Source organism: Rhipicephalus microplus, unplaced genomic scaffold (genome assembly GCF_043290135.1).
Source record: "Rhipicephalus microplus isolate Deutch F79 unplaced genomic scaffold, USDA_Rmic scaffold_21, whole genome shotgun sequence".
Classification (NCBI taxonomy): domain Eukaryota; kingdom Metazoa; phylum Arthropoda; class Arachnida; order Ixodida; family Ixodidae; genus Rhipicephalus; species Rhipicephalus microplus.
This window is the reverse complement of record NW_027464594.1, coordinates 6,551,997-6,576,744: the sequence shown is the minus strand read 5'-3', so window position 1 is coordinate 6,576,744 and position 24,748 is coordinate 6,551,997. Positions and strand designations below refer to the sequence as shown.

General features: G+C 47.2%; 1 protein-coding gene, 2 long non-coding RNA genes and 21 other non-coding genes across 24 annotated transcripts; 22 read left to right on the top strand and 2 right to left on the bottom strand.

The window, feature by feature from the left end:
• The first annotated feature begins 180 nt into the window (after positions 1 to 180).
• Positions 181 to 252, top strand: TRNAE-CUC (transfer RNA glutamic acid (anticodon CUC)). The gene has a single exon. It is a non-coding gene; the product is annotated as a tRNA-Glu (tRNA).
• Positions 253 to 1,459: 1,207 nt separating this feature from the next.
• On the top strand, positions 1,460 to 1,531 carry TRNAE-CUC (transfer RNA glutamic acid (anticodon CUC)). The gene has a single exon. It is a non-coding gene; the product is annotated as a tRNA-Glu (tRNA).
• Positions 1,532 to 1,829: 298 nt separating this feature from the next.
• On the top strand, positions 1,830 to 1,901 carry TRNAE-CUC (transfer RNA glutamic acid (anticodon CUC)). The gene has a single exon. It is a non-coding gene; the product is annotated as a tRNA-Glu (tRNA).
• Positions 1,902 to 2,570: 669 nt separating this feature from the next.
• Positions 2,571 to 2,642, top strand: TRNAE-CUC (transfer RNA glutamic acid (anticodon CUC)). Its single transcript has one exon. It is a non-coding gene; the product is annotated as a tRNA-Glu (tRNA).
• A 298-nt stretch (positions 2,643 to 2,940) lies between these two features.
• On the top strand, positions 2,941 to 3,012 carry TRNAE-CUC (transfer RNA glutamic acid (anticodon CUC)). The gene has a single exon. It is a non-coding gene; the product is annotated as a tRNA-Glu (tRNA).
• Positions 3,013 to 3,681: 669 nt separating this feature from the next.
• On the top strand, positions 3,682 to 3,753 carry TRNAE-CUC (transfer RNA glutamic acid (anticodon CUC)). The gene has a single exon. It is a non-coding gene; the product is annotated as a tRNA-Glu (tRNA).
• Positions 3,754 to 4,051: 298 nt separating this feature from the next.
• On the top strand, positions 4,052 to 4,123 carry TRNAE-CUC (transfer RNA glutamic acid (anticodon CUC)). The gene has a single exon. It is a non-coding gene; the product is annotated as a tRNA-Glu (tRNA).
• A 483-nt stretch (positions 4,124 to 4,606) lies between these two features.
• Positions 4,607 to 4,678, top strand: TRNAE-CUC (transfer RNA glutamic acid (anticodon CUC)). The gene has a single exon. It is a non-coding gene; the product is annotated as a tRNA-Glu (tRNA).
• A 113-nt stretch (positions 4,679 to 4,791) lies between these two features.
• TRNAE-CUC (transfer RNA glutamic acid (anticodon CUC)) lies at positions 4,792 to 4,863 on the top strand. The gene has a single exon. It is a non-coding gene; the product is annotated as a tRNA-Glu (tRNA).
• A 1,728-nt stretch (positions 4,864 to 6,591) lies between these two features.
• On the top strand, positions 6,592 to 7,693 carry LOC142785373 (uncharacterized). Its single transcript, XM_075883847.1, has 3 exons — positions 6,592 to 7,041; positions 7,128 to 7,267; positions 7,424 to 7,693. Exons 1-3 carry the CDS (start codon positions 6,796 to 6,798, stop codon positions 7,626 to 7,628), a joined length of 591 nt encoding a protein of 196 aa, XP_075739962.1. The 5' UTR covers positions 6,592 to 6,795; the 3' UTR covers positions 7,629 to 7,693.
• A 1,940-nt stretch (positions 7,694 to 9,633) lies between these two features.
• LOC142785413 (uncharacterized) lies at positions 9,634 to 11,218 on the bottom strand. The gene is made up of 3 exons (XR_012888953.1): positions 11,102 to 11,218; positions 10,012 to 10,044; positions 9,634 to 9,687 (listed from the first exon to the last, which is right to left on the bottom strand). It is a non-coding gene; the product is annotated as an uncharacterized LOC142785413 (long non-coding RNA).
• A 1,230-nt stretch (positions 11,219 to 12,448) lies between these two features.
• Positions 12,449 to 12,520, top strand: TRNAE-CUC (transfer RNA glutamic acid (anticodon CUC)). The gene has a single exon. It is a non-coding gene; the product is annotated as a tRNA-Glu (tRNA).
• A 1,035-nt stretch (positions 12,521 to 13,555) lies between these two features.
• TRNAE-CUC (transfer RNA glutamic acid (anticodon CUC)) lies at positions 13,556 to 13,627 on the top strand. The gene has a single exon. It is a non-coding gene; the product is annotated as a tRNA-Glu (tRNA).
• A 298-nt stretch (positions 13,628 to 13,925) lies between these two features.
• On the top strand, positions 13,926 to 13,997 carry TRNAE-CUC (transfer RNA glutamic acid (anticodon CUC)). Its single transcript has one exon. It is a non-coding gene; the product is annotated as a tRNA-Glu (tRNA).
• A 298-nt stretch (positions 13,998 to 14,295) lies between these two features.
• TRNAE-CUC (transfer RNA glutamic acid (anticodon CUC)) lies at positions 14,296 to 14,367 on the top strand. Its single transcript has one exon. It is a non-coding gene; the product is annotated as a tRNA-Glu (tRNA).
• A 113-nt stretch (positions 14,368 to 14,480) lies between these two features.
• On the top strand, positions 14,481 to 14,552 carry TRNAE-CUC (transfer RNA glutamic acid (anticodon CUC)). The gene has a single exon. It is a non-coding gene; the product is annotated as a tRNA-Glu (tRNA).
• Positions 14,553 to 14,665: 113 nt separating this feature from the next.
• TRNAE-CUC (transfer RNA glutamic acid (anticodon CUC)) lies at positions 14,666 to 14,737 on the top strand. Its single transcript has one exon. It is a non-coding gene; the product is annotated as a tRNA-Glu (tRNA).
• A 113-nt stretch (positions 14,738 to 14,850) lies between these two features.
• Positions 14,851 to 14,922, top strand: TRNAE-CUC (transfer RNA glutamic acid (anticodon CUC)). The gene has a single exon. It is a non-coding gene; the product is annotated as a tRNA-Glu (tRNA).
• A 4,951-nt stretch (positions 14,923 to 19,873) lies between these two features.
• LOC142785380 (uncharacterized) lies at positions 19,874 to 21,458 on the bottom strand. The gene is made up of 3 exons (XR_012888948.1): positions 21,342 to 21,458; positions 20,252 to 20,284; positions 19,874 to 19,927 (listed from the first exon to the last, which is right to left on the bottom strand). It is a non-coding gene; the product is annotated as an uncharacterized LOC142785380 (long non-coding RNA).
• Positions 21,459 to 22,688: 1,230 nt separating this feature from the next.
• TRNAE-CUC (transfer RNA glutamic acid (anticodon CUC)) lies at positions 22,689 to 22,760 on the top strand. Its single transcript has one exon. It is a non-coding gene; the product is annotated as a tRNA-Glu (tRNA).
• A 113-nt stretch (positions 22,761 to 22,873) lies between these two features.
• On the top strand, positions 22,874 to 22,945 carry TRNAE-CUC (transfer RNA glutamic acid (anticodon CUC)). The gene has a single exon. It is a non-coding gene; the product is annotated as a tRNA-Glu (tRNA).
• Positions 22,946 to 23,429: 484 nt separating this feature from the next.
• Positions 23,430 to 23,501, top strand: TRNAE-CUC (transfer RNA glutamic acid (anticodon CUC)). The gene has a single exon. It is a non-coding gene; the product is annotated as a tRNA-Glu (tRNA).
• Positions 23,502 to 23,614: 113 nt separating this feature from the next.
• TRNAE-CUC (transfer RNA glutamic acid (anticodon CUC)) lies at positions 23,615 to 23,686 on the top strand. Its single transcript has one exon. It is a non-coding gene; the product is annotated as a tRNA-Glu (tRNA).
• An 850-nt stretch (positions 23,687 to 24,536) lies between these two features.
• On the top strand, positions 24,537 to 24,608 carry TRNAE-CUC (transfer RNA glutamic acid (anticodon CUC)). Its single transcript has one exon. It is a non-coding gene; the product is annotated as a tRNA-Glu (tRNA).
• Positions 24,609 to 24,748: the final 140 nt, after the last annotated feature.

The following is a 24,748-nucleotide window of genomic DNA, read 5'->3' as shown; positions in this document are numbered from 1 at the left end:
GCAGCATCGCCAACGCCTGGCTCTCTCGGCTCGTGCTTCGGTTCGTTGCTGTCCCGATCGCTGGACGGTTCTTGACGCTGTCTCGTCGCTGTCTTTCACGGCTAATAAACCTCCTGACACCTTCAATACTTTTACCGTGTTGGCCGAATGGCTAAGCAATTGCTCTGTCCCTCTCCGTTCTCCGGCATGCTCTAGTGGCTAGGATACCTGGCTCTCACCCAGGAGGCCTGGATTCGATTCCCGGTGTCGGAAATATTTTCTTTCATTGCTGTCAACAAAACTCCAATTTGCGCACGCTATGTAACTTCAATACATTTACACTGTTGGCCGAATGGCTAAGGGATCGCCTTGTCCCTCTCCGTTCTCCAGCATGGTCTCGAGGCTAGGATACCTAGCTGTCACCCAGGAGACCCGAGTTCGATTCTCGGTGTCGGAAGTATTTTCTTTTATCTGCTATCATCAAGTCTCCAATTTGGGCACGCTATATAACTTCAATACTTTTACCCTGTAGGCCGAATGGCTAAGCGATCGCTCTGTTTCTTTCCGTTCTCTGGCATGGTTTAGTGGCTAGGATACCTGGCTCTCTCCCAGAAGGCCCGGACGTGATTTCCGTTGTCGGAAGTACTTTCTTTTAACAGTTATCTTCAAGTCTCCAATTTGCACACGCTATATAACTTCAATACTTTTACCCTGTTGGCCGAATGGCTAAGCGATCGCTCCTTCCCTCTCCGTTCTCGCCGTGGTCTAATAGCTAGGATATCTGGCTCTCACCCAGGAGGCTGGGGTTCGATTCCCGGTGTCGGAAGTATTTTTATCGGCTATTATCAAGTCTCCAATTTGCGCACGCAATGTACCTTCAATACTTTTACCTTGTTGGCCGAATGACTAAGTGATCGCTCAACTCTCTCCAGCATGGTCTAGTGGCTTGGATACCTGGCTCTCACTCAGGAGGCCCGGGTACGATTCCCGGTGTCAGAAGTGTTTTCTTTTATCTGCTATCATCAAGTCTGCAATTTGTGCACGCTATGTAAATTCAATACTTTTACCCTGTTGGCCGAATCACTAAGCAATCGATCCATCCCTCTCTTATCTCCGGCATCGTCTAGTGGCTAGGATACCTGGCTCTCACCCAGGAGGCCCGGGTGCTATTCCCGGCGTCGGAAGTATTTTTCATCTGCTGTCATCAAGTCTCCTATTCGCGCACGCTATGTAACTTCAATAGTTTTACCCTGTTGGCCGAATGGCTAAGGGATCGCTCTTGTCCCTCTCCGTTCTCCAGCATGGTTTAGTGGCTAGGATACCTAGCTTTCACCCTGGAAAGCCGGGTTCGATTCCCGGTGTCGTAAGTATTTTCTTTTATCTGCTATCATCAAGTCTCCAATTTGCGCACGCTACGTAACTTTAATACTTTTACCCTGTTGGCCGAACCGCTAAGCGATCGCTCCTTCCCTCTCTGCTCTCCGGCATGGTCTAGTGGCTAGGATACCTGGCTCTCACCCAAGAGGCCCGGGTTCGATTCCCGGTGTCGGAAGTATTTTCTTTTATCTGCTGTCATCAAGTCTCCAATTCACGCACGCTATATACCTCCAATACTTTTACCGTCTTGGCCGAATGGCTAAGCGATCGCTCCGTCCCTCTCCGTTCTCCAGCATGGTTTAGGGGCTAGGATACCTAGCTTTCACCCAGGAGAGCCGGGTTCGATTCCCGGTGTCGTAAGTATTTTCTTTTATCTGCTATCATCAAGTCTCCAATTTGCGCACGCTACGTAACTTCAATACTTTTACCCTGTTGGCCGAACCGCTAAGCGATCGCTCCTTTCCTCTCTGCTCTCCGGCATGGTCTAGTGGCTAGGATACCTGGCTCTCACCCAGGAGGCCCGGGTTCGATTCCCGGTGTCGGAAGTATTTTCTTTTATCTGCTGTCATCAAGTCTCCAATTCGCGCACGCTATATACCTCCAATACTTTTACCGTGTTGGCTGAATGGCTAAGCGATCGCTCCGTCCCTCTCCGTTCTCCGGCATGGTCTAGTGGCTAGAAGACCTGGCTCTCACCCAGGAGGCCCAGGTTTGATTCCCGGTGTCGGAAGTATTTTCTTTCATCTGCTGTCAACAAGTATCCAATTTGCGCACGCTATGTAACTTCAATAGTTTAACCCTGTCGGCCAAATGGCTAAGCGATCGCTATTTCCCTCTCTGTTCTCCTGCATGGTCTAGTGGCTAAGATACCTGGCTCTCACACAGGAAGCCCGGGTGCGATTCCCGGTGTCTGAAGTATTTTCTTTTATCTGCTATCATCAAGTCTCCAAATTGCGCACGCTATGTAACCTCAATACATTTACACTGTTGGCCGAATCGCTAAGGGATCGCTCTTGTCCCTCTCCGTTCTCCAGCATGGTTTAGTGGCTAGGATACCTAGCTTTCACCCTGGAAAGCCGGGTTCGATTCCCGGTGTCGTAAGTATTTCCTTTTATCTGCTATCATCAAGTCTCCAATTTGCGCACGCTACGTAACTTCAATACTTTTACCCTGTTGGCCGAACCGCTAAGCGATCGCTCCTTCCCTCTCTGCTCTCCGGCATGGTCTAGTGGCTAGGATACCTGGCTCTCACCCAAGAGGCCCGGGTTCGATTCCCGGTGTCGGAAGTATTTTCTTTTATCTGCTGTCATCAAGTCTCCAATTCACGCACGCTATATACCTCCAATACTTTTACCGTCTTGGCCGAATGGCTAAGCGATCGCTCCGTCCCTCTCCGTTCTCCAGCATGGTTTAGGGGCTAGGATACCTAGCTTTCACCCAGGAGAGCCGGGTTCGATTCCCGGTGTCGTAAGTATTTTCTTTTATCTGCTATCATCAAGTCTCCAATTTGCGCACGCTACGTAACTTCAATACTTTTACCCTGTTGGCCGAACCGCTAAGCGATCGCTCCTTTCCTCTCTGCTCTCCGGCATGGTCTAGTGGCTAGGATACCTGGCTCTCACCCAGGAGGCCCGGGTTCGATTCCCGGTGTCGGAAGTATTTTCTTTTATCTGCTGTCATCAAGTCTCCAATTCGCGCACGCTATATACCTCCAATACTTTTACCGTGTTGGCTGAATGGCTAAGCGATCGCTCCGTCCCTCTCCGTTCTCCGGCATGGTCTAGTGGCTAGAAGACCTGGCTCTCACCCAGGAGGCCCAGGTTTGATTCCCGGTGTCGGAAGTATTTTCTTTCATCTGCTGTCAACAAGTATCCAATTTGCGCACGCTATGTAACTTCAATAGTTTAACCCTGTCGGCCAAATGGCTAAGCGATCGCTATTTCCCTCTCTGTTCTCCTGCATGGTCTAGTGGCTAAGATACCTGGCTCTCACACAGGAAGCCCGGGTGCGATTCCCGGTGTCTGAATTATTTTCTTTTATCTGCTATCATCAAGTCTCCAAATTGCGCACGCCATGTAACTTCAATACATTTACACTGTTGGCCGAATCGCTAAGGGATCGCTCTTGTCCCTCTCCGTTCTCCAGCATGGTTTAGTGGCTAGGATACCTAGCTTTCACCCTGGAAAGCCGGGTTCGATTCCCGGTGTCGTAAGTATTTCCTTTTATCTGCTATCATCAAGTCTCCAATTTGCGCACGCTACGTAACTTCAATACTTTTACCCTGTTGGCCGAACCGCTAAGCGATCGCTCCTTCCCTCTCTGCTCTCCGGCATGGTCTAGTGGCTAGGATACCTGGCTCTCACCCAAGAGGCCCGGGTTCGATTCCCGGTGTCGGAAGTATTTTCTTTTATCTGCTGTCATCAAGTCTCCAATTCACGCACGCTATATACCTCCAATACTTTTACCGTCTTGGCCGAATGGCTAAGCGATCGCTCCGTCCCTCTCCGTTCTCCAGCATGGTTTAGGGGCTAGGATACCTAGCTTTCACCCAGGAGAGCCGGGTTCGATTCCCGGTGTCGTAAGTATTTTCTTTTATCTGCTATCATCAAGTCTCCAATTTGCGCACGCTACGTAACTTCAATACTTTTACCCTGTTGGCCGAACCGCTAAGCGATCGCTCCTTTCCTCTCTGCTCTCCGGCATGGTCTAGTGGCTAGGATACCTGGCTCTCACCCAGGAGGCCCGGGTTCGATTCCCGGTGTCGGAAGTATTTTCTTTTATCTGCTGTCATCAAGTCTCCAATTCGCGCACGCTATATACCTCCAATACGTTTACCGTGTTGGCTGAATGGCTAAGCGATCGCTCCGTCCCTCTCCGTTCTCCGGCATGGTCTGGTGGCTAGAAGACCTGGCTCTCACCCAGGAGGCCCAGGTTTGATTCCCGGTGTCGGAAGTATTTTCTTTCATCTGCTGTCAACAAGTATCCAATTTGCGCACGCTATGTAACTTCAATAGTTTAACCCTGTCGGCCAAATGGCTAAGCGATCGCTATTTCCCTCTCTGTTCTCCTGCATGGTCTAGTGGCTAAGATACCTGGCTCTCACACAGGAGGCCCGGGTGCGATTCCCGGTGTCTGAAGTATTTTCTTTTATCTGCTATCATCAAGTCTCCAAATTGCGCACGCTATGTAACTTCAATACATTTACACTGTTGGCCGAATCGCTAAGCGATCGCTCCTTCCCTCTCTGTTCTCCGGCATGGTCTTGTGGCTAGAATACCTGGCTCTCACCCAGGAGTCCCGGGTTCGATTCCCGGTGTCGGAAATATTTTCTTTTATCTGCTGTCATCAAGTCTCCAATTTGCGCACGCTATATAACTTCAATACTTTTACACTGTTGGCCGAATGGCTAAGTGATCGCTCCGTCCCTCTCTGTTCTCCGGCATGGACTAGTGGCTGGGACACCTGGCTCTCACCCAGGAGGCCCGGGTTCGATTCCCGGTGTCGGAAGTATTTTCTTTTACCCGCTGTCATCAAGTCTCCAATTTGCGCACACTATATACCTAGACTTTATAATGAGTGCACACCCTGGAATCGTGCAGGATGTGGAAGTGATTGGCAAGGTACGATGCAGTGACCATAGAATGGTACGGTCTCGAATTCGCCTAGACTTGAAGAAGGAACGACAGAACTTGATACGCAAGAAGCCAATCAATCAGCGAGCACTGAGAGGGAAAGTACAGGAATTCAGAGTGTCACTGCAGAACAGGTACTCGGCTCTCAGTGAGGAAACCAACCTTAGCGTAGATACAATGAATGATAATCTGACGATTATCATTACGGAGTGTGCAGTGGAAGTTGGAGGCAGGGTAGTTAGACAGGACACTGGCAAGCTTTCACAGGAAACGAAGAACCTAATTAAGAAGCGTCAAATCATGAAGTTATCGAGTACAACAGACAAAATAGAACTGGCAGAGCTTTCGAAGTTGATTAATAGACGTAAAGTATGCGATGTAAGAAGGTATAACATGGAGAGAATTGAACACGCTCTGAAAAACGGAGGAAGTGTCAAAGCATTGAAGAGGAAACTTGGGATAGGCAAAAGTCGGATGTATGCACTAAGGGACAAAGAAGGCAAGATAACTACCAATATGGATAGGATAGTTAAGATAGCGGAGGAGTTTTACAGGGATCTGTACAGTAGCCGAGACAACCACGACCTTAATACTATAAGAACTAGCAGTAACCCAGATTACACCCCACCAGTAATGATAGAAGAAGTCAGAAAAGCTTTGGAGAGCATGCAAAGGGGCAAAGCTGCTGGTGAGGATCAGGTAACATCAGATCTGCTGAAAGATGGAGGACAGATTGTGTTAGAAAAACTAGCCACCCTGTTTACGAGGTGTCTCCTGGCGGGAAGAGTACCAGAGTCTTGGAAGAACGCTAACATCATCTTAATACATAAGAAAGGAGATGACAAGGACTTGAAGAATTACAGGCCGATCAGCTTGCTCTCTGTAGTATAAAAGCTATTTACAAAGGTAATTGCTTACAGAGTAAAGAAAACATTAGAATTCAATCAACCAAAGGAACAAGCAGGATTTCGAACAGGCTACTCAACAATTGACCACATTCATACTATCAATCAGGTATTAGAGAAATGCTCAGAGTATAACCAAGCACTATACACAGCCTTCATAGATTACGAGAAGGCGTTTGATTCAGTAGAAATATCAGCCGTCATGCAAGCACTGCGGAATCAGGGCGTAGATGAAGTATATATAAACATTCTGGAAGAAATCTACAGGGGATCAACTGCTACCATAGTGCTTCATAGAGAAAGCAACAGAATACCAATCAAGAAGGGTGTAAGGCAGGGGGACACAATTTCCCCAATGTTGTTTACCGCGTGCTTACAGGAGGTTTTCAGAAGCCTAGAATGGGAACAGTTAGGGATAAGAGTCAATGGAGAATACCTTAGTAACCTGCGCTTCGCCGATGACATTGCATTGCTGAGTAACTCGGGGGACGAATTGCAACTCATGATTATGGAGTTAGACAAGGAGAGCAGAAAAGTGGGTCTTAAAATTAATCTGCAGAAAACGAAAGTAATGTACAACAACCTCGGCAAAGAGCAGCGCTTCGAGATAGGTAATAGTGCACTTGAAGTTGTAAAAAACTATTGTTGAATTCCAATGGCGGAGTCGAAGCAAGTTTTTCTGCTCCTTTCAGAGCAAGTGTGTTCCAATGACAGAGTGAGAGCGAGAGTCAAATGTTCCAATGAGAGAGCCGGAGTGGATTCAGAGCGGGAGTCCCTCCGTGGAGCAGGAAAAACTGCTCCGCCGAAATCGGTGGAGTGGACCGGAACTCAGCGTGACGCATTTCCTTTAACACGTTTGCCTGCTTGGGGGCGCGGCTGGCGCGGCGCGAGTTGTGTTGATAATGGCGGACGGCATGGACGGCTCGGCTACCTCGGCAAAGCGCGCGGCAATGCTTCTGCTACTCGATAGCGACAGCTCTGAGTCGGAAAGCTCAAGTACTGACACGAGTGATTCGTCGGACAGTGACAGCGACGCTAAAGCTTGCGCTTACGAGCGGGAATTCAACAGGTTGTTCCGCATTCCCGCGAAGAGGCCCAAAGTCGTCGGTTTCATCGAGGACGTCGTTCGGCAGTACTCGGACCACGAGGTAAAGAAATAGAAAAAAAGAAGGAAAGCATTATGCTCAAGGTTTAACACGTTGTGGTGTTTTCGTTTGTTTCTTTTCTTGAGCAGTTCCGGAGGCACTTTAGGCTGGCTCGACCTGTGGCCGAAAAGTTGGTCGCGGAGTTTGCTGTCTCGACAATGTGCCCTTCGAGCACACACGGAGGAGTTCAAGCGAAATCGGCGGAAACGCATGTCTTGACATTTATCTGGTTAGTTACACCTCCCCACCTTCACCCCCCCCCCTTTCTTTTTCTTTGTACGATGCCTGCACAAGAACGCATTTGACTATGAGCCTGTTGCTTACAGTGCAGTGTGATCTCAAGCTGTTTTTTTTTCTTTCGGGTACCTGTAATCCCCCTGCGCAGGTACGCGGCCAACAAAACCTGCATGCGAGACGTGGCAAGCCGTTTCGACATGTCAGAAAGCACCGTGTACAGAGTTCTTCAGAGAGTAGCACAGTTCCTGATGACGCTGGGACCATCGGGGATCAAGTTTCCCGCAGACTTGGAGAACCTCACTAGCAGTTTTGAGAAGGTTTGCTTTGATTTTATTTATTGTGAGGACCAATAATATTGGCCGGCCAAGCTATGTTGATCATATCACAAACACGAGTGCACATTTTATTGTGGGTTATTTCAAGCTCAATTTTACGCTGAGGTGGGACTTTAAGAAAAATGTAATAGGTCGTGATGATAACACCGAGCTTCATCCAGTTGTGTTCGAAACATTCAACTTATGTCTCTCCTGCAGTCACAGTCGATTCCTTGCATGCGGATGATGCTGCATGCTTTGTCATTTCTGTTCAGATGTACGATACAATATGGATGAGGTTTGGTTTTAAATTTAAGAATTAAATTGCAATTACGTACTTCAACTCCCTTTAGGAAAAAACATATGCAATCTTTACCAAAAATTGCATATGTTTTGAATCTTTACCATAAAATATATTGTGCTGAGTCATGAAGCGTATGCTGCGATTGTGAGTTAATTTGCTTGATCACCAGTATTTCCTGTTAAAACTCCTCGCAAATGCTCATTTCTTGCTCAGGCATGGATGATATCACTCATTAGAAGAGTACAACTTGCTTGCAGGTGTCTGGAATGCCTGCTGTTATTGGCTGTATAGATGGATCATATGTCAAGATACAGTGCCCAGCCAACAAGGTTGCCTCCACATACTGCAACAGGCACCATTACCTTTCACTAACGCTGCAAGCCGTCTGTGACCACAAGAGGCGCTTCCTCGATGCGTTCACTGGAACCTCCAGCAAAATGCATGATTCTCATGTGTTTAGCTTATCGCCTCTTTCAAAGAACATAGCTTCAGTATGTCAGGGCCGTTATCATATATTAGGGGACGCAGCATATCCGCTGCGGGAGTACCTGTTGACACCATACAGGGATTACGGTGCAATGAATAAGCAACAAAAAAGCTTCAATTTTAAGTTTTCAGGCACACGAGTGCTAATTGAAAATGCATTCAGCACACTCAAGAAGCGCTTCAGGCAGCTCATGTACCTGGAGTTGCACACTATCCACTGGCTCAATAAGTTTATTATAAGCTGCTGTATCCTTCATAACTTGTGCATCGATTACGGTGATGAAGAGCCAGATGATGATAATGATGATGATGGAGCACCCAATGCTATTCAGTGGGAGAACTGCACAGATAACCACAGTGATAAAACTGATGAGGAGCGAGCTTTGCACAAGCTTGGCGAAATTAAGCGTGCAAAGGTATTGACCAAGCTCCTGCAAAGTGATTGTGGGAAATAACACCATAATTCTCTGTTTTGTCTGAGCTGGCCCTTTAGTTCCCCACAGTAGTTTGGAGGCTGTGTGTGTGCACCAATGCGCAGCCCCCTTTATATACACAAACACATGTTTTGCACTGCACATTTTATTTCAACTAGCTAATAGTATTTTAGGCCACTGAAATTATTCATTGTCTAGGCCAAGAAAGCGGCTCAAAAGCTTCATTTTTTCTTCGTGCTGTTTTGCTTTTTCTTGCCGAATGCGCTCCTTCTGCTCTTGCCTCTCTTGATGACGCTTCCTTCTTCCATTCTCGCGTTCAGTTCGTTTTTTTTTTCTTTTTCTTCCTGAATTTTCCTCATTTCATCAAAGAAGTGATTCATTTCCAGTAATCTAGAAGCCGAGGGTTTCGGCTTTTTGGCATCAGGCTCCTTCGTTGTGCTGGTAGAATCCTGGCTAGTTGAACCTTGGCTTGTCAGCTCCTGGCTCCCCGATGCTTGGCTCGTCGACGCTTGTCTGGGTGGTCTTTTTATGGAGACTATTCCAGAGCTGTCCCTGAGCTCTTCTGGCTGAAGGCTCTCATCTAGCCAACGTATTTTGGTAATGTCATCTTCAAAAGGAACGTCGCAAGGAGAGTTCCCCGATTTGCTGTTATGTGCTGCAGCGCTTCTTTTTCGTCGCATGACTGTTTTGTAGCGGCTGCAGCACTGGTCACCTGTTTTAGGGACCCCGACCGCCTCTGTAATGTCGGCCGCTATTTTGGCAAACATTGCCTTTTTATTTTTAAATTTATTCATCGGCCCTATTTGGGGAAAATACTGCTGGTAGTACTCGAGCAACAGCTTTGTTTCTCCCGCCGTCCACTCACAGCCTGTACCTGAAAAAAAAAGTGCTTGAGACATTTGTACAGACGTTACCAGTTGCACGTCACCCGACACAGTTGTTAGAGCGTTGTGGTATTCTGCTGTGTTGGTATTAATGTAGAGCTTATAGGCATATATAAGCACCAACCTGTTTTAGTTTGTCTTGATATCGATTTTTCTACTTTAATTTTTGTCGTTACAGTGCTTGGTGTTCTTTGCACTGATCTAACTGTATATATCATGTATAATTCATTACTTGAATGCATTTGTATCCTCTCCTGCTAGGGCCTCTAAATGGGCCTGCAGTTTTCTCTAAATAAATAAATAAATGGACTCACTGCGTTGCTCGCTCATTTGGCTGTGTTCTGGCACTGTGAATAGAAAAACCAAATGCATTGTTATTCGTACAGCTGGTATACATGAAGCGACATAACGACCGATTTGTGTTCTGTGACACAAATTGCTGTACATTGAAGCACCATGTGAATTTCATGCAACTATGTATGCACTTAAGCTAAGCCATGTGAGGCTTCCTAACACAGCTTCACAAAACAGTAACTCTATGTTTGCTATGCTATCTCATCACGACACAAAATTTGGAATAACAATTTCACGTAAGCATACATGGTGGCATGCAAGTTCTTCAACAATAGCTCAACACATTGTGCACATTCTTGATTGAATTACACACTCTCATCATGATGCACAGAGTTTCTGATCAGCTGACTGTTCATCAAAATGAAGCAGGATCTTTCAGGCCTGAAACAGGCAGTGACACTCCAGGAAAAGCAACGTAATTTCTGCGGACTGAGACCGATTCCTAATTTGGATGTGCTCAATGTCCCGAACTTGGTAATATTGCCAACCCATTAGATAGCAGAACATGCACACACGCTGCTACCTTTCCAGCTAAAATTTCCTGGGGGTTACTTTGGAGGTATCTCGCCGCAAATGAGTACCTGCCAACCTAGAGACTTCTGAAATCGGGAGATTCGCCGCGGGAGCGGAGTAGGGGGCAGAAAACAATTGTTTTGGACGATCGGTCCAATTGCCCTTATACCAAACACGCTTGTCACTAACGCGGTTCGTTTCTATTCGTGTGGCTACATTCTAAAGTGATAGGAAGTCGCTTCTTACTAATGACGCCGTTCCGTGCAAGAACAGCGGCGTCACGCGCACGTTTACTTTTTGCTGTATATTTACAGCGGTGTTTGTGCAATCAATGCGGTGAAGGTTTTCGTTCTCTACGGACACAGGCAAACGAACAACGGTATGACGCATGCGATGCATTTCAGTGACATGATCGCATCAGCAGTAGAGCAACGTTGCAACATGAACATAGCGCGTGCAGAAAATCGCTCCACCCAACACGTGTGTTGCATTCAACTTACAATTACAGCACAGTGTTGACATTGAGGAGACACTTACCATGTTGCTCCGCATACTGTGTGGTCACCATCGCAGACATCGTGGACAATAGCTGCTGCACGCTTGGCGTGATATCCATTTCACACAGGTGAATAGCGCTGAACAAGCAAACGAACGATGCGGTGATGCTGGTAAGCCACGTGGTAAACAGACAGCGGAAAATACCACGCGCAAGGTATCCTGGGTAACGCAGCAGCTTCCGCCTTGCTCCAGCAGGGCGGGTTGTGTTCCGATGGCGGATTTGGAGGATTTGCTCTACGCCAGAGTCGAGTGCTCGCTCGCGGAGTCGGTCGGCTGCACCCACTCCTCTATTGGAATTCAACATATGTCTACTTAGGGCAGGTAATAACCGCAGAGCCGAACCACGAGATTGAAGTAACTAGAAGAATAAGAATGGGGTGGAGCACATTCGGCAAGCACTCTCAAATTATGACAGGTAGATTGCCACTATCCCTCAAGAGGAAGGTATATAACAGCTGTATCTTGCCGGTACTTAGCTACGGAGCAGAAACCTGGAGACTTACAAAGAGGGTTCAGCTTAAATTGAGGACGACGCAGCGAGCAATGAAAAGAAAAATGGTAGGTGTAACCTTAAGAGACAAGAAGAGAGCAGAGTGGATTAGGGAACAAACAGAGGTTAAGGATATCATAGCTGAAATCAAGAAGAAGAAATGGGCATGGGCAGGGCATGTAGCGCGTAGACAGGATAACCGCTGGTCATTAAGGGTAACTGACTGGATTCCCAGAGAAGGGAAGCGGGTTAGGGGGAGACAGAAGGTTAGGTGGGCAGATGAGATTAAGAAGTTTGCGGGTATAAATTGGAAGCAGCAAGCACAGGACCGGGTTAACTGGCGTAACATGGGAGAGGCCTTTGTCCTGCAGTGGACGTAGTCAGGCTGATGATGATGATGATATACCTTCAATACTTTTACCGTGTTGGCCGAATGGCTAAGCGATTGCTCCTTCAATCTCTGTTCTCCCTCATGATCTAGTGGCTAGGTTACCTGGCTCTCACCCAGGAGGCCCGAGTTTGATTCCCTGTGTCGGAAGTATTTTCTTTTACCCGCTGTCATTCAGTCTCCAATTTGCGCACGCAATGTAACTTCAATAGTTTTACCCTGTTCGCCGAATCGCTAAGCGATCGCTCCTTCCCTCTTTGCTCTCCGGCATGGTCAAGTGGCTAGGACACCCTGCTCTCACCGAGGAGGCCCGGGTTCTATTCCCGGTGTCGGAAGTATTTTCTTTTATCTGCTGTCATCAAGTCTCCAATTCGCGCACGCTATATACCTTCAATACTTTTACCCTGTTGGCATAATGGCTAAGCGATCGCTCCGTCCCTCTCTAGTCTCTGGCATGGTCTAGTGGCTAGGATACCTGGCTCTCACCCAGGAGGCCCGGGTTTGATTCCCGGTGTCAGAAGTATTTTCTGTTATCTGCTGTCATCAAGTCTCCCATTCGCGCACGCTATATACCTTCAATACTTTTACCGTCTTGGCCGAATGGCTAAGCGATTGCTCCATCCCTCTCCGTTCTCCGGCATGGTCTAGTGGCTAGGAAACCTGGCTCTCACCCCGGAGACCCAGGTTCGATTCCCGGTGTCGGAAGTATTTTCTTTTATCTGCTGTCAACAAGTATCCAATTTGCGCACGCTATGTAACTTCAAAAGTTTTACCCTGTCGGCCAAATGGCTAAGCGATTGCTATTTCCCTCTCTGTTCTCCTGCATGGTCTAGTGGCTAAGATACCTGGCTCTCACACAGGAGGCCCGGGTGCGATTCCGGTGTCTGAAGTTTTTTCTTTTATCTGCTATCATCAAGTCTCCAATTTGCACACGCTATGTAACTTCAATACATTTATACTGTTGGCCGAATCGCTAAGCGATCGCTCCTTCCCTCTCTGTTCTCCGTCATGGTCTTGTGGCTAGGATACCTGGCTCTCACCCAGGAGTCCCGGGTACAATTCCCGGTGTCGGAAGTGTTTTCTTCTATCTGCTATCATCAAGTCTGCAATTTGTGCACGCTATGTAACTTCAATACTTTTACCCTGTTGGCCGAATCACTAAGCGATCGCTCCGTCCCTCTCTTATCTCCGGCATCGTCTAGTGGCTAGGATACTTGGCTCTCACCCAGGAGGCCCGGGTGCTATTCCCGGCGTCGGAAGTATTTTTTATCTGCTGTCATCATGTCTCCTATTCGCGCACGCTATGTAACTTCAATAGTTTTACCCTGTTGTCCGAATGGCTAAGAGATCGCTCTTGTCCCTCTCCGTTCTCCAGCATGGTTTGGTGGCTAGGATACCTAGCTTTCACCCAGGAGAGCCGGGTTCGATTCCCTGTGTCGGAAGTATTTTCTTTTACCCGCTGTCATTAAGTCTCCAATTTGCGCCCGCAATGTAACTTCAATTGTTTTACCCTGTTGGCCGAATCGCTAAGCGATCGCTCCTTCCCTCTCTGCTCTCCGGCATGGTCTAGTGGCTAGAATACCTTGCTCTCACCGAGGAGGCCCGGGTTCTATTCCCGGTGTCGGAAGTATTTTCTTTTATCTGCTGTCATCAAGTCTCCAATTCGCGCACGCTATATACCTTCAATACTTTTACCGTGTTGGCCGAATGGCTAAGCAACCGCTCCGTCCCTCTCCGTTTTCCGACATGGTGTAGTGGCTAGGATACCTGGCTCTCACCCAGGAGACCCAGGTTCGATTCCCGGTGTCAAAAGTATTTTCTTTTATCTGCTGTCATCAAGTCTCCAATTTGCGCACGCTATATAACTTCAATACTTTTACCCTGTTGGCATAATGGCTAAGCGATCGCTCCGTCCCTCTCTGTTCTCTGGCATGGTCTAGTGGCTAGGATACCTGGCTCTCACCCTGGACGCCCGGGTTCGATTCCCGGTGTCGAAAGTATTTTCTTTTATCTGCTGTCATCAAGTCTCCAATTTGCGCACGTTATATACCTTCAATACTTTTACCGTGTTGGCCGAATGGCTAAGCGATTCCTCCGACCCTCTCCGTTCTCCGGCATGGTCTTGTGGCTAGGATACCTGGCTCTCACCCAGGAGGCCCGGGTTTGATTCCCGGTGTCATAAGTATTTTCTTTTATCTGCTATCATCAAGTCTCAAATTTGCGCACGCTACGTAACTTCAATACTTTTACCCTGTTGGCCGAATGGCTAAGCGATCGCTCCGTCCTTCTCTGTTCTCTGGCATGGTCTAGTGGCTAGGATACCTGGCTCTCACCCAGGAGGCCCGGGTTCGATACCCGGTGTCGAAAGTATTTTCTTTTATATGCTGTCATCAAGTCTCCAATTTGCGCACGCTATATACCTTCAATACTTTTACCCTGTTGGCATAATGCCTAAGCGATCGCTCCGTCCCTCTCTGTTCTCCGGCATGGTCTAGTGGCTAGGATACCTTGCTCTCACCCAGGAGGCCCGGGTTCGATTCCCGGTGTCGAAAGTATTTTCTTTTATCTGCTGTCATCAAGTCTCCAATTTGCGCACGCTATATACCTTCAATACTTTTACCGTGTTGGCCAAAAGGCTAAGCGATTGCTCCGTCCCTCTCCGTTCTCCGGCATGATCTAGTGGCTAGGATACCTGGCTCTCACACAGGAGGCCCAGGTTCGATTCCCGGTGTCGGAAATATTTTCTTTCATCTGCTGTCAACAAGTCTCCAATTTGCGCACGCTATGTAACTTCAATAGTTTCACCCTGTCCGCCAAATGGCTACGCGATCGCAATTTCCCTCTCCGTTCTCCGGCATGGTCTTGTGGCTAGGATACCTGGCTCTCACCCAGGAGGCCCGGGTTCGATTCCAGGTGTCGGAAATATTTTCTTTCATCTGCTGTCAACAAGTCTCCAATTTGCGCACGCTATATAACTTCAATACTTTTACCCTGTTGGCATAATGGCTAAGCGATCGCTCCGTCCCTCTCTGTTCACCGGTATGGTCTAGTGGCTAGGATACCTTGCTCTTACCCAGGAGGCCCGGGTTCGATTCCCGGTGTCGAAAGTATTTTCTTTTACCCGCTGTCATCAAGTCTCCAATTTGCGCACACTATATACCTAGACTTTATAATGTGTGCACACCCTGGAATCGTGCAGGATGTGGAAGTGATTGGCAAGGTACGATGCAGTGACCATAGAATGGTACGGTCTCGAATTCGCCTAGACTTGAAGAAGGAACGACAGAACTTGATACGCAAGAAGCCAATCAATCAGCGAGCACTGAGAGGGAAAGTACAGGAATTCAGAGTGTCACTGCAGAACAGGTACTCGGCTCTCAGTGAGGAAACCAACCTTAGCGTAGATACAATGAATGATAATCTGACGATTATCATTACGGAGTGTGCAGTGGAAGTTGGAGGCAGGGTAGTTAGACAGGACACTGGCAAGCTTTCACAGGAAACGAAGAACCTAATTAAGAAGCGTCAAATCATGAAGTTATCGAGTACAACAGACAAAAAGAACTGGCAGAGCTTTCGAAGTTGATTAATAGACGTAAAGTATGCGATGTAAGAAGGTATAACATGGAGAGAATTTAACACGCTCTGAAAAACGGAGGAAGTGTCAAAGCATTGAAGAGGAAACTTGGGATAGGCAAAAGTCGGATGTATGCACTAAGGGACAAAGAAGGCAAGATAACTACCAATATGGATAGGATAGTTAAGATAGCGGAGGAGTTTTACAGGGATCTGTACAGTAGCCGAGACAACCACGACCTTAATACTATAAGAACTAGCAGTAACCCAGATTACACCCCACCAGTAATGATAGAAGAAGTCAGAAAAGCTTTGGAGAGCATGCAAAGGGGCAAAGCTGCTGGTGAGGATCAGGTAACATCAGATCTGCTGAAAGATGGAGGACAGATTGTGTTAGAAAAACTAGCCACCCTGTTTACGAGGTGTCTCCTGGCGGGAAGAGTACCAGAGTCTTGGAAGAACGCTAACATCATCTTAATACATAAGAAAGGAGATGACAAGGACTTGAAGAATTACAGGCCGATCAGCTTGCTCTCTGTAGTATAAAAGCTATTTACAAAGGTAATTGCTTACAGAGTAAAGAAAACATTAGAATTCAATCAACCAAAGGAACAAGCAGGATTTCGAACAGGCTACTCAACAATTGACCACATTCATACTATCAATCAGGTATTAGAGAAATGCTCAGAGTATAACCAAGCACTATACACAGCCTTCATAGATTACGAGAAGGCGTTTGATTCAGTAGAAATATCAGCCGTCATGCAAGCACTGCGGAATCAGGGCGTAGATGAAGTATATATAAACATTCTGGAAGAAATCTACAGGGGATCAACTGCTACCATAGTGCTTCATAGAGAAAGCAACAGAATACCAATCAAGAAGGGTGTAAGGCAGGGGGACACAATTTCCCCAATGTTGTTTACCGCGTGCTTACAGGAGGTTTTCAGAAGCCTAGAATGGGAACAGTTAGGGATAAGAGTCAATGGAGAATACCTTAGTAACCTGCGCTTCGCCGATGACATTGCATTGCTGAGTAACTCGGGGGACGAATTGCAACTCATGATTATGGAGTTAGACAAGGAGAGCAGAAAAGTGGGTCTTAAAATTAATCTGCAGAAAACGAAAGTAATGTACAACAACCTCGGCAAAGAGCAGCGCTTCGAGATAGGTAATAGTGCACTTGAAGTTGTAAAAAACTATTGTTGAATTCCAATGGCGGAGTCGGAGCAAGTTTTTCTGCTCCTTTCAGAGCAAGTGTGTTCCAATGACAGAGTGAGAGCGAGAGTCAAATGTTCCAATGAGAGAGCCGGAGTGGATTCAGAGCGGGAGTCCCTCCGTGGAGCAGGAAAAACTGCTCCGCCGAAATCGGTGGAGTGGACCGGAACTCAGCGTGACGCATTTCCTTTAACACGTTTGCCTGCTTGGGGGCGCGGCTGGCGCGGCGCGAGTTGTGTTGATAATGGCGGACGGCATGGACGGCTCGGCTACCTCGGCAAAGCGCGCGGCAATGCTTCTGCTACTCGATAGCGACAGCTCTGAGTCGGAAAGCTCAAGTACTGACACGAGTGATTCGTCGGACAGTGACAGCGACGCTAAAGCTTGCGCTTACGAGCGGGAATTCAACAGGTTGTTCCGCATTCCCGCGAAGAGGCCCAAAGTCGTCGGTTTCATCGAGGACGTCGTTCGGCAGTACTCGGACCACGAGGTAAAGAAATAGAAAAAAAGAAGGAAAGCATTATGCTCAAGGTTTAACACGTTGTGGTGTTTTCGTTTGTTTCTTTTCTTGAGCAGTTCCGGAGGCACTTTAGGCTGGCTCGACCTGTGGCCGAAAAGTTGGTCGCGGAGTTTGCTGTCTCGACAATGTGCCCTTCGAGCACACACGGAGGAGTTCAAGCGAAATCGGCGGAAACGCATGTCTTGATATTTATCTGGTTAGTTACACCTCCCCACCTTCACCCCCCCCCTTTCTTTTTCTTTGTACGATGCCTGCACAAGAACGCATTTGACTATGAGCCTGTTGCTTACAGTGCAGTGTGATCTCAAGCTGTTTTTTTTTCTTTCGGGTACCTGTAATCCCCCTGCGCAGGTACGCGGCCAACAAAACCTGCATGCGAGACGTGGCAAGCCGTTTCGACATGTCAGAAAGCACCGTGTACAGAGTTCTTCAGAGAGTAGCACAGTTCCTGATGACGCTGGGACCATCGGGGATCAAGTTTCCCGCAGACTTGGAGAACCTCACTAGCAGTTTTGAGAAGGTTTGCTTTGATTTTATTTATTGTGAGGACCAATAATATTGGCCGGCCAAGCTATGTTGATCATATCACAAACACGAGTGCACATTTTATTGTGGGTTATTTCAAGCTCAATTTTACGCTGAGGTGGGACTTTAAGAAAAATGTAATAGGTCGTGATGATAACACCGAGCTTCATCCAGTTGTGTTCGAAACATTCAACTTATGTCTCTCCTGCAGTCACAGTCGATTCCTTGCATGCGGATGATGCTGCATGCTTTGTCATTTCTGTTCAGATGTACGATAGAATATGGATGAGGTTTGGTTTTAAATTTAAGAATTAAATTGCAATTACGTACTTCAACTCCCTTTAGGAAAAAACATATGCAATCTTTACCAAAAATTGCATATGTTTTGAATCTTTACCATAAAATATATTGTGCTGAGTCATGAAGCGTATGCTGCGATTGTGAGTTAATTTGCTTGATCACCAGTATTTCCTGTTAAAACTCCTCGCAAATGCTCATTTCTTGCTCAGGCATGGATGATATCACTCATTAGAAGAGTACAACTTGCTTGCAGGTGTCTGGAATGCCTGCTGTTATTGGCTGTATAGATGGATCATATGTCAAGATACAGTGCCCAGCCAACAAGGTTGCCTCCACATACTGCAACAGGCACCATTACCTTTCACTAACGCTGCAAGCCGTCTGTGACCACAAGAGGCGCTTCCTCGATGCGTTCACTGGAACCTCCAGCAAAATGCATGATTCTCATGTGTTTAGCTTATCGCCTCTTTCAAAGAACATAGCTTCAGTATGTCAGGGCCGTTATCATATATTAGGGGACGCAGCATATCCGCTGCGGGAGTACCTGTTGACACCATACAGGGATTACGGTGCAATGAATAAGCAACAAAAAAGCTTCAATTTTAAGTTTTCAGGCACACGAGTGCTAATTGAAAATGCATTCAGCACACTCAAGAAGCGCTTCAGGCAGCTCATGTACCTGGAGTTGCACACTATCCACTGGCTCAATAAGTTTATTATAAGCTGCTGTATCCTTCATAACTTGTGCATCGATTACGGTGATGAAGAGCCAGATGATGATAATGATGATGATGGAGCACCCAATGCTATTCAGTGGGAGAACTGCACAGATAACCACAGTGATAAAACTGATGAGGAGCGAGCTTTGCACAAGCTTGGCGAAATTAAGCGTGCAAAGGTATTGACCAAGCTCCTGCAAAGTGATTGTGGGAAATAACACCATAATTCTCTGTTTTGTCTGAGCTGGCCCTTTAGTTCCCCACAGTAGTTTGGAGGCTGTGTGTGTGCACCAATGCGCAGCCCCCTTTATATACACAAACACATGTTTTGCACTGCACATTTTATTTCAACTAGCTAATAGTATTTTAGGCCACTGAAATTATTCATTGTCTAGGCCAAGAAAGCGGCTCAAAAGCTTCATTTTTTCTTCGTGCTGTTTTGCTTTTTCTTGCCGAATGCGCTCCTTCTGCTCTTGCCTCTCTTGATGACGCTTCCTTCTTTCATTCTCGCGTTCAGTTCGTTTTTTTTCTTTTTCTTCCTGAATTTTCCTCATTTCATCAAAGAAGTGATTCATTTCCAGTAATCTAGAAGCCGAGGGTTTCGGCTTTTTGGCATCAGGCTCCTTCGTTGTGCTGGTAGAATCCTGGCTAGTTGAACCTTGGCTTGTCAGCTCCTGGCTCCCCGATGCTTGGCTCGTCGACGCTTGTCTGGGTGGTCTTTTTATGGAGACTATTCCAGAGCTGTCCCTGAGCTCTTCTGGCTGAAGGCTCTCATCTAGCCAACGTATTTTGGTAATGTCATCTTCAAAAGGAACGTCGCAAGGAGAGTTCCCCGATTTGCTGTTATGTGCTGCAGCGCTTCTTTTTCGTCGCATGACTGTTTTGTAGCGGCTGCAGCACTGGTCACCTGTTTTAGGGACCCCGACCGCCTCTGTAATGTCGGCCGCTATTTTGGCAAACATTGCCTTTTTATTTTTAAATTTATTCATCGGCCCTATTTGGGGAAAATACTGCTGGTAGTACTCGAGCAACAGCTTTGTTTCTCCCGCCGTCCACTCACAGCCTGTACCTGAAAAAAAAAGTGCTTGAGACATTTGTACAGACGTTACCAGTTGCACGTCACCCGACACAGTTGTTAGAGCGTTGTGGTATTCTGCTGTGTTGGTATTAATGTAGAGCTTATAGGCATATATAAGCACCAACCTGTTTTAGTTTGTCTTGATATCGATTTTTCTACTTTGATTTTTGTCGTTACAGTGCTTGGTGTTCTTTGCACTGATCTAACTGTATATATCATGTATAATTCATTACTTGAATGCATTTGTATCCTCTCCTGCTAGGGCCTCTAAATGGGCCTGCAGTTTTCTCTAAATAAATAAATAAATGGACTCACTGCGTTGCTCGCTCATTTGGCTGTGTTCTGGCACTGTGAATAGAAAAACCAAATGCATTGTTATTCGTACAGCTGGTATACATGAAGCGACATAACGACCGATTTGTGTTCTGTGACACAAATTGCTGTACATTGAAGCACCATGTGAATTTCATGCAACTATGTATGCACTTAAGCTAAGCCATGTGAGGCTTCCTAACACAGCTTCACAAAACAGTAACTCTATGTTTGCTATGCTATCTCATCACGACACAAAATTTGGAATAACAATTTCACGTAAGCATACATGGTGGCATGCAAGTTCTTCAACAATAGCTCAACACATTGTGCACATTCTTGATTGAATTACACACTCTCATCATGATGCACAGAGTTTCTGATCAGCTGACTGTTCATCAAAATGAAGCAGGATCTTTCAGGCCTGAAACAGGCAGTGACACTCCAGGAAAAGCAACGTAATTTCTGCGGACTGAGACCGATTCCTAATTTGGATGTGCTCAATGTCCCGAACTTGGTAATATTGCCAACCCATTAGATAGCAGAACATGCACACACGCTGCTACCTTTGCAGCTAAAATTTCCTGGGGGTTACTTTGGAGGTATCTCGCCGCAAATGAGTACCTGCCAACCTAGAGACTTCTGAAATCGGGAGATTCGCCGCGGGAGCGGAGTAGGGGGCAGAAAACAATTGTTTTGGACGATCGGTCCAATTGCCCTTATACCAAACACGCTTGTCACTAACGCGGTTCGTTTCTATTCGTGTGGCTACATTCTAAAGTGATAGGAAGTCGCTTCTTACTAATGACGCCGTTCCGTGCAAGAACAGCGGCGTCACGCGCACGTTTACTTTTTGCTGTATATTTACAGCGGTGTTTGTGCAATCAATGCGGTGAAGGTTTTCGTTCTCTACGGACACAGGCAAACGAACAACGGTATGACGCATGCGATGCATTTCAGTGACATGATCGCATCAGCAGTAGAGCAACGTTGCAACATGAACATAGCGCGTGCAGAAAATCGCTCCACCCAACACGTGTGTTGCATTCAACTTACAATTACAGCACAGTGTTGAAATTGAGGAGACACTTACCATGTTGCTCCGCATACTGTGTGGTCACCATCGCAGACATCGTGGACAATAGCTGCTGCACGCTTGGCGTGATATCCATTTCACACAGGTGAATAGCGCTGAACAAGCAAACGAACGATGCGGTGATGCTGGTAAGCCACGTGGTAAACAGACAGCGGAAAATACCACGCGCAAGGTATCCTGGGTAACGCAGCAGCTTCCGCCTTGCTCCAGCAGGGCGGGTTGTGTTCCGATGGCGGATTTGGAGGATTTGCTCTACGCCAGAGTCGAGTGCTCGCTCGCGGAGTCGGTCGGCTGCACCCACTCCTCTATTGGAATTCAACATATGTCTACTTAGGGCAGGTAATAACCGCAGAGCCGAACCACGAGATTGAAGTAACTAGAAGAATAAGAATGGGGTGGAGCACATTCGGCAAGCACTCTCAAATTATGACAGGTAGATTGCCACTATCCCTCAAGAGGAAGGTATATAACAGCTGTATCTTGCCGGTACTTAGCTACGGAGCAGAAACCTGGAGACTTACAAAGAGGGTTCAGCTTAAATTGAGGACGACGCAGCGAGCAATGAAAAGAAAAATGGTAGGTGTAACCTTAAGAGACAAGAAGAGAGCAGAGTGGATTAGGGAACAAACAGAGGTTAAGGATATCATAGCTGAAATCAAGAAGAAGAAATGGGCATGGGCAGGGCATGTAGCGCGTAGACAGGATAACCGCTGGTCATTAAGGGTAACTGACTGGATTCCCAGAGAAGGGAAGCGGGTTAGGGGGAGACAGAAGGTTAGGTGGGCAGATGAGATTAAGAAGTTTGCGGGTATAAATTGGAAGCAGCAAGCACAGGACCGGGTTAACTGGCGTAACATGGGAGAGGCCTTTGTCCTGCAGTGGACGTAGTCAGGCTGATGATGATGATGATATACCTTCAATACTTTTACCGTGTTGGCCGAATGGCTAAGCGATTGCTCCTTCAATCTCTGTTCTCCCTCATGATCTAGTGGCTAGGTTACCTGGCTCTCACCCAGGAGGCCCGAGTTTGATTCCCTGTGTCGGAAGTATTTTCTTTTACCCGCTGTCATTCAGTCTCCAATTTGCGCACGCAATGTAACTTCAATAGTTTTACCCTGTTCGCCGAATCGCTAAGCGATCGCTCCTTCCCTCTTTGCTCTCCGGCATGGTCAAGTGGCTAGGACACTCTGCTCTCACCGAGGAGGCCCGGGTTCTATTCCCGGTGTCGGAAGTATTTTCTTTTATCTGCTGTCATCAAGTCTCCAATTCGCGCACGCTATATACCTTCAATACTTTTACCCTGTTGGCATAATGGCTAAGCGATCGCTCCGTCCCTCTCTAGTCTCTGGCATGGTCTAGTGGCTAGGATACCTGGCTCTCACCCTGGAGGCCCGGGTTCGATTCCCGGTGTCGAAAGTATTTTCTTTTATCTGCTGTCATCAAGTCTCCAATTTGCGCAAGTTATATACCTTCAATACTTTTACCGTGTTGGCCGAATGGCTAAGCGATTGCTCCGCCCCTCTCCGTTCTCCGGCATGGTCTTGTGGCTAGGATACCTGGCTCTCACCCAGGAGGCCCGGGTTCGATTCCCGGTGTCGGAAATATATTCTTTCATCTGCTGTCAACAAGTCTCCAATTTGCGCACGCTATGTAACTTCAATAGTTTTACCCTGTCCGCCAAATGGCTACGCGATCGCAATTTCCCTCTCTGTTCTCCTGCATGGTCTAGTAGCTAAGATGCTTGGCTTTCACACAGGAGGCCCGGGTGCGATTCCCGGTGTCGGAAGTATTTTCTTTTATTTGCTATCATCAAGTCTCCAATTTGCGCGCGCTATGTAACTTCAATACATTTACACTGTTGGCCGAATGGCTAAGGGATCGCTCTTGTCCCTCTCCGTTCTCCAGCATGGTCTAGTGGCTAGGATTCCTAGCTCTCACCCAGGAGACCCGGGTTCGATTCCCGGTGTCGTAAGTATTTTCTTTTATCTGCTATCATCAAGTCTCCAATTTGCGCACGCTACGTAACATCAATACTTTTACCCTGTTGGCCGAATCGCTAAGCGATCGCTCCTTCCCTCTCTGCTCTCCGGCATGGTCTAGTGGCTAGGATACCTGGCTCTCACCCAGGAGGCCCGGGTTTGATTCCCGGTGTCAGAAGTATTTTCTGTTATCTGCTGTCATCAAGTCTCCCATTCGCGCACGCTATATACCTTCAATACTTTTACCGTCTTGGCCGAATGGCTAAGCGATTGCTCCATCCCTCTCCGTTCTCCGGCATGGTCTAGTGGCTAGGAAACCTGGCTCTCACCCAGGAGACCCAGGTTCGATTCCCGGTGTCGGAAGTATTTTCTTTTATCTGCTGTCAACAAGTATCCAATTTGCGCACGCTATGTAACTTCAAAAGTTTTACCCTGTCGGCCAAATGGCTAAGCGATTGCTATTTCCCTCTCTGTTCTCCTGCATGGTCTAGTGGCTAAGATACCTGGCTCTCACACAGGAGGCCCGGGTGCGATTCCGGTGTCTGAAGTTTTTTCTTTTATCTGCTATCATCAAGTCTCCAATTTGCACACGCTATGTAACTTCAATACATTTATACTGTTGGCCGAATCGCTAAGCGATCGCTCCTTCCCTCTCTGTTCTCCGTCATGGTCTTGTGGCTAGGATACCTGGCTCTCACCCAGGAGTCCCGGGTAAAATTCCCGGTGTCGGAAGTGTTTTCTTCTATCTGCTATCATCAAGTCTGCAATTTGTGCACGCTATGTAACTTCAATACTTTTACCCTGTTGGCCGAATCACTAAGCGATCGCTCCGTCCCTCTCTTATCTCCGGCATCGTCTAGTGGCTAGGATACTTGGCTCTCACCCAGGAGGCCCGGGTGCTATTCCCGGCGTCGGAAGTATTTTTTATCTGCTGTCATCATGTCTCCTATTCGCGCACGCTATGTAACTTCAATAGTTTTACCCTGTTGTCCGAATGGCTAAGAGATCGCTCTTGTCCCTCTCCGTTCTCCAGCATGGTTTGGTGGCTAGGATACCTAGCTTTCACCCAGGAGAGCCGGGTTCGATTCCCTGTGTCGGAAGTATTTTGTTTTACCCGCTGTCATTAAGTCTCCAATTTGCGCCCGCAATGTAACTTCAATTGTTTTACCCTGTTGGCCGAATCGCTAAGCGATCGCTCCTTCCCTCTCTGCTCTCCGGCATGGTCTAGTGGCTAGAATACCTTGCTCTCACCGAGGAGGCCCGGGTTCTATTCCCGGTGTCGGAAGTATTTTCTTTTATCTGCTGTCATCAAGTCTCCAATTCGCGCACGCTATATACCTTCAATACTTTTACCGTGTTGGCCGAATGGCTAAGCAACCGCTCCGTCCCTCTCCGTTTTCCGACATGGTGTAGTGGCTAGGATAC